The sequence below is a fragment of the Pteronotus mesoamericanus genome, unplaced genomic scaffold (assembly GCF_021234165.1).
Source record: "Pteronotus mesoamericanus isolate MK-2021 breed Mesoamerican mustached bat unplaced genomic scaffold, CSHL_Meso_final contig_182, whole genome shotgun sequence".
In the NCBI taxonomy this organism is placed as follows: domain Eukaryota; kingdom Metazoa; phylum Chordata; class Mammalia; order Chiroptera; family Mormoopidae; genus Pteronotus; species Pteronotus mesoamericanus.
Window position 1 is genome coordinate 15,103,667 of NW_026555078.1, and position 14,389 is coordinate 15,118,055.

Here is a 14,389-nt window from a genome sequence, read left to right on the forward strand (position 1 = left end):
AGGAAATGAAGTTTAAAAAACTCTTTGCATCTTTGCTGTAAGTAGGGGAGGAATTGGTAGAGCAATCGAAGGATCACTTCAGACAAAATAAACCATTTCCAAGAAAGAGGAGGCATTGGTCCTCACCTCCAAAGCAAAACGCCAAGCCAGGGCCAGCAGAAGAACCAGTGAACAGAAAAGCAACCGCCCTTCTCCAGGGAAAACGGTGCTGTCTCCATCCACTAAATGGATGAAACAAAAATGCATAAAAGGCTTCCAGCTACCCTGTTGGCCAGAAAGGGCATAAAGGATGCAAAAATGAGTGAGCCCGTGAATCCTCAAATGTATTTTTTTTCTATTATTTTTGGAGGAAAGCCGACAAAAACAGGAAGGGATCTGGAAAGTTGACAAAAATCATTATTCTCCACAAATTACTTTAACCTTACCTACGCAGTGACCTTCACACCACCACTGGTTTAATGGCATTTATTTCAACAGTAGCTGATTTCACTATTACACAGAGATGCAGAGCACAAGATAATACAACTAAATCATTCTTGTAAATATTTAATATCATTGCCTTTCTTTTTTTTCCCCCCCTTTTAACAAATCACTATCAAAAGCTGAGCACATAGTAGAAAACACATTTTATTCTACCCTGGAAAGAAAGCTTAGTGCTCATGCATTTATCTATCTAGTTCTTCAAATAACTTTGACACTTGAGAGCCCTTGTGATCAAAACATTTTGAAGGAAGGCTATTTTGCAACAATTTAAGAGCTGATTTAATGGCTCATCAACATCCCCCAAAGGTGCCTACTAAAACAGCACTAAACTTAAACCATCAGACCCATGGTGAACCCTGAAGGAGTAAATTTATTTTAAAAAATAAAACAACAACAACATTGGCTTAAAGATAAATATATTCTTACTTGAGAAAAAAATGAATTTTCCTTTTTAGTTAAAAATATTATAAACAAATTTACTGGACTATTCTTAAAGGAAGTAGAAAAACTACTAAGCAACAGTTTGACAATCAGCCCCAAGTCAATTCCTCCACAGGCATCCACTCTGTTATAAACTGTCAACATGGGACAGTAAAAAGAAAAAAACTGGGTATAAAAGCTTTTTTAAGTCAACTGGTGTCACCATCTTACGTCAGCCAAGACAAAGCAATCGATGGGAAGCCTGGACACGATAAAAAAGCACTACAAAATCCTCAAAGTCAGAGAAACTTACTGACACCTTCAAAAGCTGGGGTTGGATCAGTTTCTCAGGACAGTCGAGTTATTTAAGAGACAACCTTGTTTAGAATGCTCAAACTCTAATATTTCCAGAATCTTTCTTACAAGACATTATTGATAATGGTCTCAGCAGCCCGGGGATGATCTATAATAAATGCTACTCTAGCAGTGAAAATGACTAAGCCAACTTGGTTCGCCTTAGAGGCAATCTGGTGGGAGAGGAAAGAAAAGAGCATTGGGAGACAGAGGGTCTGGGTCCAACCCCAACATCGCTACGGATTATCAGTGTAGCTATAAACACAGCACTTATGCCCTCTCAGCATGTTTTATCATCCACAAAATTACAATGGGATGAACTAAAGGAACTCTAAGTTCCCTCTGAGCTCTGAAATTATATGCTTCTAAGGTTCGGAGAAGCAACTCAGAATTTTTTAAAAAGTAACTCTTAGCTCAATATTTGTGTTGCCTGCATGGTTCAAACAGTTTCATCAAGTAATATAAGGAAATTCCATAGCTCTGTGTAGACAAGAAGAGCAAAGACATCCATCAAAGACATAAAGAACAGGTTTTATCAGGATTACTTTTTGTTATTGTGGGAGGCTTTCTGAGGGAAGAGGCCAATTGTTTCCTCTTATAATGGAGGTGCCCGAAGACTTTCTACTGAAAGTGTAATGGAATTTCGGGGAGGCCCAGGCTGTCAGTGTTACTGAACTCTGCAAAGAGTTATTAGCTCAGTGATTCCTAGTGCCCATTCAACAAGAATTTACTGAGGCATTTCTACTCTGACGCAGGCACTGTTATAGGCCCTGGAGAAACCATGGTAAGTAACACAGATATCGCCCCTGATTTTATGGCACTTACATTTCACGGACTACTAATTCCTTAGTGTTGCATAGTACCATTTTAATTTGCACAGCACATTCACCACCATGATATCATTATTACCCAGAACAAACCTGCCATATAGGCATTTTACAGGTAAAGACATAGAAGGGGGAAAAGGTTAATTAATTTGTTCAAATTCTCAGATCTTTTATGATATTGACAAGATGTATCTATGATGATAATTAATGTTTATTGTTAACATTAAGGATAACTTAATGTTTTTTTTTATATTCTATCCAAGTACTAACAAAAGCTTTTTATATATATTGTCTCAGTGGTTCCTCCCAGCAGCCCTGTGAAGTGGGTGGTATTGTTACCGGTACACAAGTCAGTCGGAGCACTGGGGAGTCTCCTCCATTGGCCAAGATAGTGACGGGGGAGGTTCTTCCACTGAGCAAGCTGAATGCTAGCAAGATAATTGGATAGAAAAAAGGCTCCTCACCTCTGGTACCAGATTTGTGGTGGGACCAGGGGAAAACAGGCACATGTGCCATAGAAGCCCAAATGGCAGTGGGAGGTTCTAGACTAAAGATGCCTGTCAGTCTAGCCTGGGGAAAGAAGAGATTGGCTGGGAGGTGGGCCCACCCAAAGTGCATTAAAGTTTGGGAACTTGGTTGGTCATTTTCAGAAAGCTCCTGGTCTGTCCCACACCCAAGCTAACATAATACCAGGGGTACAAAGAAACTCTTGTTGCTGGTGACCTGGACTTGCACAGTGTGCTTGCCTGTTCTCTCCATGGGCTTCTGGAGGGACCCTCTCTCTTCCTCTGCCTTGCCCACCTAGTAATGCTCTCACCTGTGTGTCCATGCACTCTCTTGCCCAGAAGCACGTGACCATGCAGCCCTGGAAGCCTCATGGCCCATGGCCAAGTGGGCTCCACACAAGTGTTCCAGGAGGAAGCATGAAATGGACAACAGCGGGGACCAAACTAAGCTACCTGGACGGGGACTAAGATTGCTTCGTAGCCACCTGTGGGCTTCAAAGAACTATACATTAAAATGGAGTAGGAATTCTGGACACTGGCTCTTGTCTTGGTCTTGCTGAGGACATGGCTGGACTTTTTCCACTGCAGAAGGAAGAGATGAGCTTTGAGATGGAAGTCCATGATTCTCCCAGGTTGCACAGTACCTGAATAAAACCTCTTTCCTTTTGCACCAATATCTGCCTCGTGAATTTGATTTTTATGGCAGGAGGCAGCCAAACTTCCATTTTTGTTCAATTACAGTATTACTGTTCCCATTTTGCTTATTAGGATAATGAAGCTTAACAAAGTTACTCAGCTTGTAAGTGTTAAGCACTGATATCAGTGCCTTCATCTACCATGCACCCTGAACTACATCTTCTGACGTTTGTCTCAGCACTCCTATTATTCCACAATGCTGACCCTGCATTAGAATACTTCACACCTGGATATCTGGTTTTTGAGGCTCAACTGCCACATGGACCAATTAGTTTAGAGCTGGGAAACGCACCCATAACAATTCTGGCAGAGGGACTTGTAAATGACCGTTATTGGTCACTAGGGAAAATAAAGGAGAGTATGGCTGGCTCAGCAAACTACATCGCCACAGACCAGATTAATAGCCCCAGGCAAATGGTCTACTACAGATGGATCAATGGCCACCACTTTATACTGAACGAATAGCACATAAACAGGACAAAAGTCCTCAGCCTTGCAAAGAGAGAGCCCACAAAATGCTTAGCTGAGCCAATGATTTCTAAACAAAGCACAAGTAATTCTTACCAGGAAGAATTTATTTCACCTACATGTTCACTGTCTGGGAAAAAAAGCTGTTGGTAGCCAAACTCCCAGAGCAACTGAATGAATGTCCTTTAGATGTACAGTGGAAAAATAAGCACAATGGCTGTTAACCTGCTCCAAATTTCAGAGCAAATAGGACAAAATTCTGAGTACTTTTCTCATCTTACGCTGAGATCAGCTGAGATCAGCTCTTCCTAGAGTTTAGGCCATTTTCAGAAGCATTGTTTACACACACTGTATGGATATCCATTTAAGGATTTAGGTAATACAAACTGAAGTGTTTTAACAAGACTAGTGTCTTTAAAACTGCAGTTCTTTTAACATCTGCGTTATGCATTTTACCAGGAAGCAGTAATTTCCCTATTGAAACTAACCCATCTAAAAAAACTATTCCCAATCAAAACAGAAGATGTAGTTAAAAGGATTCTTGAGTAAAGCCAATCCAAAAGCCTCTTTCAAATTCTACAGACATTACAACTTAGAGTAGACTTGGAAAAGCTTTAGAATTATCTTGTCCAAAATTTTTCAACTGAACACTAGATTTAATTCTAGCTATTCTCACTGCAGATGTAAATTACAAAAAGAAAAAGGATTTCACATCAAATAAACTGGAGTAACTTTGAAAACTACATCTTCTTTTTTAGAGGTTCGTAATTTGCATTGTCATAGCAAAGGCTACAAGAAGTCCTATGGTCAAAAAAACCTGTTTAATTTTGTTGTAAACCAATATTTTGATAACTTACTTTTCCCAGTAATTTTTGTTCTTGAAACTTTATTAGCATTTCTCAAAATTCTTTCATAAGATGGCGATCTGGCTGAACATTCTATATATTATAATATCAAATTCTGAAGGATAGCAAAACTTCTCTAAATCCACATTCACTTATATTTTTCCTTGAGGCTATTTCAAAACCAGATGCTACATTAGTTTTAAAGAAATACAACATGTAAAACCTCTCCAGTTTCTCTAGACTTGAACAATAAACACTTGGTTATTATTTGAACAATGGTTAGTATTTGAATTCTGGTCCTCCCATCAACTGCATAACACACAAGATACGATACTGGACTACAAAACTTACATTATTAAGTTCATGTTCAGAGATATCACCAATAATTAGAGAATGTGGTTTTTCATTGCATATTTTAAGCCATTTAGCAACTCTTAACAGCAACATCGAGGAGCAACTGATCGCAGTAGCATACTAGGTTCATTTCAAGAAAACAGGTCAAGAGCTTTTCCTACCTTCGTTGTTTGATACACATTTTATTTTGTTTAGGGAGAAAAGTGATACATACACACACACACACACACACACACGCACACACACAAGTATTTGAGGTTTGCTATCTATTTTTGGATAGTATTCTATCAAGCCAAAGTACTGACTCTCATTTCAGTAATGGATCTGCAGGCATTTGCAAGGCACAGTCATTAGCTTATCTTTAAGTAAATATTTTGATTGTCAGACAGCTCATTGCAAACAAGGTTCTTTTCCAAACACTCGCTCCTGATGCAGTCAAGCCCACTTGCACATCACTCATTTAATAATCTGTGCCTGTGCTGAAATATAAAAATCGTCCTAAGGAAGTCAAAGTACAGACAGAGGCACATTTTGCAGATTCTCACTTAAAAGGGCCCCAGAACATGGGGAACCTGGTTCTCTTTCAGTACTCTGGTCTTCACTGTGCTACATTACCATAAAGCCTAGGAAATGAGCAATTACACACCATCATCCCTCCTAACCGCTATCACAGAAAATCACACACTCACAAAACAGCATTAATTGTCAGAATTAGCAACCATTTCAAAGGCAGCTGTTCTTTAACTCTTAAATAGGCTCCAAATTTCCAATCATCCCCCGTACTGATCAATTGCTCTTACACACATTTGCGTGTGCGTGCACACATACACACACAATCCTTAGCCAAACAAATTTTTTTAAAAGTTTCTATATTCAAAGAATCAAAAATATTGCTGTTTAGTAAGCAACATTTTCCACCCCAACACTTGCTGTCATTGTCACAATCATCTGGAAAGCTTCCAACCTCCACAGAAGCATTTGTCACAGCTCCAGGTGAAAGGGTTCTGCTTTTTTGTGGCACAGGGGAAAAAAGAGCAGTATCTCTTTAAGAGTCAACAGTAAATTAACTTGCCCAAAAGAGTGAAATAATTAGCAGTTAGTAGCTTATTAAAAGGATGGCAAAGGCCAAGCTGCCATCTGGGATCTCCAGTTTCTTGTGATTGTTATTATGTCAAGATGTGGAAGTTGCATTAGCTTTCATGTCGCCACGCCTGCCCTTACTTTACATGTAAATTTTAATGAAAGATGCGGCACTTTTAAAATCAGACGTCTATCAAAAAGTGTTATTAGTCTGGCTTTTTACAAAGCATATGGTCTTTTCTACCTCTGCTGTTCTACTTGCCATTAACCGCCTTAGGGAAAAAAGAGAGAGAAACCCAATGATATCAATTAAATATTCTCTTTGTGCAGAGGGAAACCTGAGCATCTACAAAACGGGGCAGAGCTGCACCTCACCAAAGGGCGCTGCGCTTGGCTCTATTTTCACACAATGAAAGCCACAATGTTTCATTTTCTCTTGAAGTTAATCCCACCTAATGAAAATTAAAGTAATCGAGAGGCCGCCTGCTGATTACTACAAGGATACACACAGTTTTGGAGGGATTGGGGAGAAAAAATGTATTTATTAAAAACAAATGGCAGAAAGGGGCATGACAGAACCTTCTGGGCCTATGGGGTGATGGCTACCTCAAGCTGGACACATGCATGTTTAGAGGCTAAGAATATTTAGGCTGCATCCTTAAGAATGTGGATTTTATATACTGTGCACAATGTGTGCTCTTCCTCAATAAACAAATGAATAAATGGACAAATAAATGAAAAATTCCCCCTTCCTCACACACAAAACATTCTCTTTTCTGATTCTGCAAATTTAAAGAGTAAGGGATTCGATTAACTGAATTATCGCCTGATCATTTCCCTTTAAAATTAATAAAATTAATTTTAAAACTGCATGTATATTAATAAGTTAGAAACAGAATTCGTCCAAGACTTTAGAAGGAGAGGTGGTTAGTACATTTCAGAACCATTTTCAGACTCCTGTGGACTGTCAGCAAGGTGTTGGAGGGCCAGTCCCATAATTGCTTGGTCAACTCTGTCCTGAACACCTAGTTCATGGCTCTCTGTTAATATTTTCGAATGCTGAATAAACACTGCTTTCATGTGTTAAAGCTGACAATCTGCTAAATTCAGATGCACGTCACCCTGGAATGTATTATTTTCAGTACACTACAGCAAGAAGCCACATGTGAAAACATACTCAACCAGTATAAACCTATTAATATATATTTGAACAAATTGTACATATACCCAGATACACACACCCTGCCCTGTATGCCTGAGAAACAGACCATAGGCTATATAAGCCTAAGCACATAAGGAAATGACCTCTGCTGTTCTCTTAATAAATACTTTCCCATTACCCTAATGTCTTGAATTCTTTATAAATGAGATGTGTCATAAAGATAATACAATTTAATTCAAAACATCCTTTACCTATAGGTGCTATTAAAGTTTATATGTGTACATAGATATCTACATTTGCAATTATATATCCTCTAAGAGTCTGTATAAGTAGATCACTATTCACCTTCAAGAAGAAAGTGTTTTATGATATTGATATATATACACACAAAACCTTTGCATAATCAATAACTCTAAGTGATAATTGAGTTGGAAATAAATATGGTTCTTAGGAATCTGGGAAATATTTTTCTTTATGTATTGTCAATTAAAATTTAATTGAAATACCCCATTGATCCATAGTACATTTCACTAATAAATACACTGTTCACATTCACACATTTAAAAAAAAATGTTCCAAGAAACAATTGTTCTAAAAACAAAAGTCTTCAGTGTCCCATAAAAATTGCTAAACAAGGAAAAGGAAAAAGAACATTTTCATATTTTTAAAGCACCATTTTAGAGACATAACTGTCAAAAACACAGAGTCACTAAAATCAGGCAATTATACTTATGTTTAAAATAAATCTATTTTCCCCCTGCAGACTTTCAAAACATTAGAAGAAAAGGAAAACATGGAAAACAGCCTTCTTCAAAAACCCAAGTGATTTTATTCATTGTCAAGAGGACAAATCAGCGGTGGATGAGAAACACATGAGGCAAGAGATAGACCTGTAATATTGTCACTCTTTTATTATAATTAGATATTTATAGAGCACAGATGAGTTTATTTTCATAATTAGTTGCTGGCATTGCATTTACTAATTTGCATAAACAGTTGGCTATCAAAGCAGTAACTTATTTGCAGGGCTCTCGAGTCCTAGCAGGGACAAGAAGGGGCTCAACTCCTCAAATCAGCTTTTTAAAATGTCATTACCAGCAAAATACAATCTACATGAAATCATGTTTTAGGTCATGTAGCTTGATTATCTCTCTCCAGTATGGTCCATGTTGGCTAGTTCAGCATTGGACAACCAATGGGCAAATCTACACGGGAAAAACTACACATAAATAAATCTGAAGGAGTTTCTCAATTCTGGAGGATTAAAGTAGATCTCAGGTTCAACGCTAACTAGTCCAGTAAATAAAGAGTTTGGTAGAGCAAAAGGGGGAAAATATGAATTAAATGTCCCCAGCCATCCTTACTATTTAAAAATTGTACCAGTTCTTGGCCAATTGTTGAAAGTGCCAGTTACCCTCTTGCTGGTCATTCTCAACATTCTCACTTAATAAAGCCAGCTTCACCCAACACATGGATCAGGCTCCCTAACACTAATTCCAAAGGTAGGACATGTTCCCGGGGCCCTGACCTTTGCTATGGGCAAAGAGAAAATTCATCAAGCATGTTGCCAGTGACTACCCCCACTATTGACACTCAGCAAGAAATCTTGGAGGAACATCTTACTTCTCCTTTCTCTATAAGCCAAAGTTCAAAAACTTGTGGTTCATGGGCCAAACCACGTGGGGTGTGTGCATACTTATACATGGATACAGAGAGAGAAAGATGCCGTGAACTGACGTTTCTATAAAATCGTCCCCTGGCCTATCTTGAGGATCTGGTGACATTGGGCATGCATTCTTGCATGGCAGCAGTCAGCTGGAGCAGAGCAGCAGCTTCTGCCCTTGGGAGGATCTGTGCTCTATACTTTGCCACAGTTCCCACCACTCCTTAGTGTCTATCTTACACCATGATTTTTCTTAGGATGGGATCTACTCCTTCTGAAAGCTATCAGTCCCCTGGTAGGCATTTGAGTCTGCCTATACGTACTCCAAGTTGAGTTTCAAGGGAAAGTATTTGGTAACCTAACCCAGAATGGGCAATCCTCAAATTAAGAAGGAAAGGGAGATGAAGGCTAGAACACACTCTAAACACTTAAACACAGGTTTTCAAAAATCAGGTCAAAAAGCCAACCATGGCTTATTGCTGAATAACTCCTTTGATCAGCCACTTTTGGAGTAAAGTCACATTTTCTTTTGGCTCAATACAACCCCATGGTCTCTTCAACGTGGTGGTTATCATTATAGCCTAAACATCCAGCTAACTTCACAATTCTTTCCACTATAAGTTTACTGCTTCGTCACTCAGTTTTGAAGAATGACAGAATCTGAGGCACTCTTTTCTCTGACTAGCTCCTAAGAATAAATCCAAAGACCTTTCCCACTTTTATTCTGGTGTAATCAATTTCCTTCTGTCACTTGTACACACAGGCCAAAAGAAGGCCTGGAAGGAGAGGGGACTGGAGAGAGAATACCTGGCCTCCCTCCATGACCTCTGGGAGCTCCCTTGCTCAGTTAGTTGAGGTGATGAGGGTAGTGATAAGAGGCAGAAATTGATGTACAACTGTGGACAAAGTATTGAGCTAAATTCAGGGTGGGTGACAGAGACCGCCAAGACACAGACTCTGTCCTTTCGCGGGGGGTGGAGGTGACTGACACACGTGAGTAAATCTGTTTCAAGACAGGTTGGCATAGGTGCTTTGTAACAGAAGCGCAAAGCTTGGTAAACCTAGGAGGCTTGAGTCTTAAAGGATAAGGGGAAGAAGTGTGGTTCAAGGGCACTCAAGAAAGAGGGTAGAGCTTGAACTACAGACAGAAGGCAGGAAACTATACTGTGGATTCAGGCAGAGAGAGCTGTTGACTTTAGGAGTCAGGGGTGCAGGCAGAGGTGACAGTGCTGAGTGGGCTGTGGCAATGTAGAAAATAAAGCTGAGAAGGCACATTGACAATCACACAATGAGAATCCATCAAAAGCTTTTGAACAGATGAACTACACAATCCGACTTCATTTTAATTTTGCTTTATTTTCACTTTTAGGCAGAGATGACTGACAGCAGGATAAGAAGGATTAGATATTTTGAGTCCCTTTCACATGCAACCTACCGTGCTCGCCACATCTGGATGTTAATAAATAAATATGTTTGTCTTCTCACCATCTAGTAGAGGGGAGTGGCCCAATTCCCAAATGACTTGAATAGAAACTACATGGAGGGAGAGCTCCTCTCTGAATGGAGCATTCAAAGATAGCATCAACTAGGAAATGAAATCTATGTATGATTTCATTGGGTGGAAAAAAGGAGACGAGGGGCTGTCATAAAAGAGAAGCAGAATACATGAAGCTGAGAGACAAGGGAAGGTCCAGTAAGATTATTGGACATCCTGTTGGGCAGCAGTTTTGCATCTCAGATTAACAGGAGAGAATTTAAGTGTAAATAGGGCCATACCAGGGATAGCTTTGAAAGCCAGATAGCTAATCCCTCCTGCTCTCCATTTGGTGGATGGCAGAGCTTAAGCAATTCTCAGTTACTGGACCAACTGGAAGAGAATTGACACAGGAGACTAATTAGCAAGAGCAATAATCTAAGAAGGGCTAGCTGGGAGCTGAACTAGTGTGTTGATAGAAATGCAAGAGGCATCCACATGAGAATCTCAACAGCTCTCTCAACTGTTCATGGGGAAAAGTTCAGGAAGGCAAAAGATAGAAAGTAATTCCTAGGTTTCAACTCAGGTGATAAGGAGGATGAGGGTACCATTAACAAAAATAAGGAAGCTGGTTTGTGGCCATATGGTGAGAAGGTTGACTTGAGGCATACTGATGTGACAGTACTGGTGGGACATTTTTATGGACCTATGTTACTTAGAATGCTAAGTGACAAGCTGGAACTTGAGATGGGTCAGTGCTAGGGACATCCTCCTTGGATCCAAGGGAGGCTGTATAGTGCAGTGGTTCGGGGCTCTGGTTCTGGGTTTCATTTCCATTTAGTTGTCATATGACTTCAGTTACTAAACTCTCTTAGCCTTGTTCCACTTATCCATGAAGCAAGGCTAATGCCATCACCTACTGCATACAACAGTTGTGAGGACCCTGTCAGAGAAGCATCTAAAGCACATGACACAGTGAATGGCACATGGGAAATAATCAGTGTTAGCAGTGGCCAGTGAAGGAAAATAAGATACCCAAGTACAAAACCCAGAACACTAAGCACATCTCTCTTAGGGGATGTTTTAGGTGTTTAGGGAAATACAAAGAGAGAGACGGGGTGAGTAAGGAAGAAGGAAAGGGAGGCTGACTCTAATGTACTCTCATAGAAGCCAGTGGCAGGAGGGACAGGTGACACAGTGCCACATGCCTCAGGAAGGTTGAGTCCTGGGCAAAAGTTGGTCGCTTTGCCTAGAAGGAGATCCCTGGCAGCCTCTGGTTGAGCAGAGTAAGAAAGGAAGTGGGTGTTATGCCAGATGCGCCCTTTCAATCATTATTGCTCTTCCTCATCTCCTTTCCCAGCTCCTTTAAAAAGTACTGAGCTCATAACAGGGCAAGGGTCCCCATGGCAGGTTTCTGAGAATGAACCCACCTGTGATTAGCATAAAAGGAACAGGCAATCAACTAACCCCTAAAGAGAAAGGGCTGAGCTGCTTCCAAGGTAACCATACACAACATTTTAAAAAACCACAAAAGCATGAAATTCAAGTGAGAGATGGCCAGTTCACAGACTAGTCATCAAATCGGCATTTTCAATAACTTGTCAGCCCAGTGCAGATACATATTTATAATTTATCAATTAACTTCTCCTTCGCTCCTGAACAGCTAATCCAATTTGAGCTAGTGAGCCAGGTGCTCTGGGCTCAGGCCTCTGACAGCTTTGATTAGGAATGGATGAGTGAGCTGTGCTACCCAAAGACACGAAACGCTGAAAGGCACGTCAGAGCACTGGAGAAGCCCACCCACTCAGCACCTCTCCTCTTCCCCAGCTACCTGGCAAAGGTGGATTTTGTGAGTTCAAATCCAGCATTATGTCTTTCTCTGTTTCCTCTTACAGTATAATGTACCCCCAGTCCCACCATTCTTAGATCATCACCCCTCATCAGAAAATTTCCACTCCGCAAAATACAGGCACAAAATAAATATCCCCCAAATTTCACATTAAGTAAAAGGTCAAGCAATTCACTAATCCTCTTCCCTTTCTTATTGATCACCCTTCCCTCATTGATGTGACCCCCAAATTCATTAGTAATAGAAACAATGGCATATCCTTTGACGTCTTCCCATCTCCTCCACACATTTATTGGAAGGGATTTGTAGAATATCTGGCATTAGGTAAAATGTGTCTTCCCTATATTGTATAAGCCCTTTCAGAGTCCCCCATTCTTTCCAGAAACAGCATGACAATAATGGACACAGCTCCTCCTGGATTTCACGGGAGGTGGTCCAGCTGGGATCCATCCCCCAACCATCATACATGAAGTGCACTGAAGGGGAATGGTAGCATTGGGTTGTTACTTTTGTTGTTGTTGTTCTTAAAAGCACTAAGTTATAACCTGGAGTGTATTCATCAGAATCAACAATTCCCCTTGCATACATGAATATTTCAGAAGGCAGATTGATTGTTATAATAATAAAAATAAAATGATCACTACCTTTACTTCTACCTACAGAAATGAAGTGGAAGGTCCAATTAAGTAGAGGAAGCATGGTGTCCACCATGGAGGCGGCGAGAGAAAGAGAGAAAGAGAGAGCAAGGAAAGTAAAACATCAGGACACTGTAGACATACAAAGAAATGTAACACATAACTAAAACCCGCAACAGTAATGGCAACAGCACTACAATACCTTGAGAAGGCAGCACAAAACAAATTCACAATGTGAAGCTTAAACATGCCATAAACAGTGTGACCAGCGAGGCTGCTTCCACTTGCGTTGTGTTTAAGCTTTCTCCCATTGGTTTCTCCTGTCCCATCCTTAGAAACATGTCCAAGTCTGCATGCACAAGCACTGCACAGCCACATGTATGTGAAATTGCACGCACTTAACCAATCTAACATTGGTTAGGGAAGGTCTCAGGGAAGCCATGTTCCCTTGTATTTTCCCAACACTAATATGAGGCATGAGGACGAAGGGCTTAACATACATGTGTAAGGGGGATACACACAACATACACCAGTATTTCCACACATATTTATGTACTTTAAAAACAAATTCAGGAGGTTCAGTGGGAACCAGAGAGAAATCTCTTCCTTTCATGTTGAAGGAACAAGGAGAAGGAAAGGAGTTGTTGGTAAGAAGTAGAGTTGGTTTTTCAGGTAATCATCACAAAGGTGAGAACAGACAATGGGCTGGGAAATAAGAGGAGGAGGAATGTAGTTAAAGGACCTTCTTGGAAACAAATTAAACTGCCAAGTTGCAACTTAAAAATCTCAGTGGCACTGACCATCCAGAAGAATTCTGTGCCCTTTCCTGAAAACCTCCCTAAAGAAGAAATCACAATAATCATGTCCATCACTATTTTATTGCCTAAAGACTCAGAAAGTACCAGACTTAACCCCCAGAGTAAGTGTATATGGGTGTGTCTGAGTTCTCTACTTATGTACACACCAATCTTGGTGCACAAGAGGAGCTGAGTAGTGAATGGAATATGGGGCAAGGTATACAACGGAGGTTCTCCACATGCTTTTCAAACCGTCATTGGGATTTAGCTCTCCAAAATACCTGAGCTGCATCAGTAGGTCTGAAATAAGCCTAATCAAAATTAAAGAAGTCCCCACTAGCCTATTCATCCACCTGGACTCTATTCAATAACATTGGCCATGTGATGCACTCAGACAACCCAGCGAAGCTGGGAGGACTCCTGAAGGGCAGGTAGGATCACAGGTGAGAGAACGTAGGAGGGGGTCTTCTCATCAGGGCTCTGAGGGCCTGCGTTTTCTAGTGTAACTTACTATCAAAGTTAGGCCAGCAAATTCCAGCAATTCATAGAGCTTGGGTCCACCCCCTTTGCAGAGTTGGGCTTAACTTCCTCAAACTACCTGGCCACCAGGACAACATCAGTGCATCCCCTACTCATATCCACTTCATCGTTATCTTCTGTAGGCAGATACTTCACCTACAAGGAGAACAGGGAGGCTTCATCCCAGCCTCTTCCAGAACTCCATCTCACACTGGAAAATGTGCCTGACATCCTCTCTCCAGCTCTGACCCTTGACA

The 14,389-nt window shown here is 40.5% G+C and overlaps 1 protein-coding gene across 9 annotated transcripts in view; it reads right to left on the bottom strand.

The window, feature by feature from the left end:
* The window catches only part of NRXN3 (neurexin 3), a 1,414,514-nt gene that overhangs the window by 1,348,358 nt on the left and 51,767 nt on the right, over positions 1 to 14,389 (bottom strand). For 2 of the 9 annotated variants that reach the window (XM_054567196.1, XM_054567192.1), the window contains exon 4: positions 12,826 to 12,837. The exons of the other annotated variants lie outside the window; for them this stretch is intronic. In XM_054567196.1, coding sequence (XP_054423171.1) covers positions 12,826 to 12,837 — 12 coding nt within the window. The remainder of the gene's footprint in view (positions 1 to 12,825; positions 12,838 to 14,389) is intronic. 9 annotated transcript variants of the gene reach the window in all.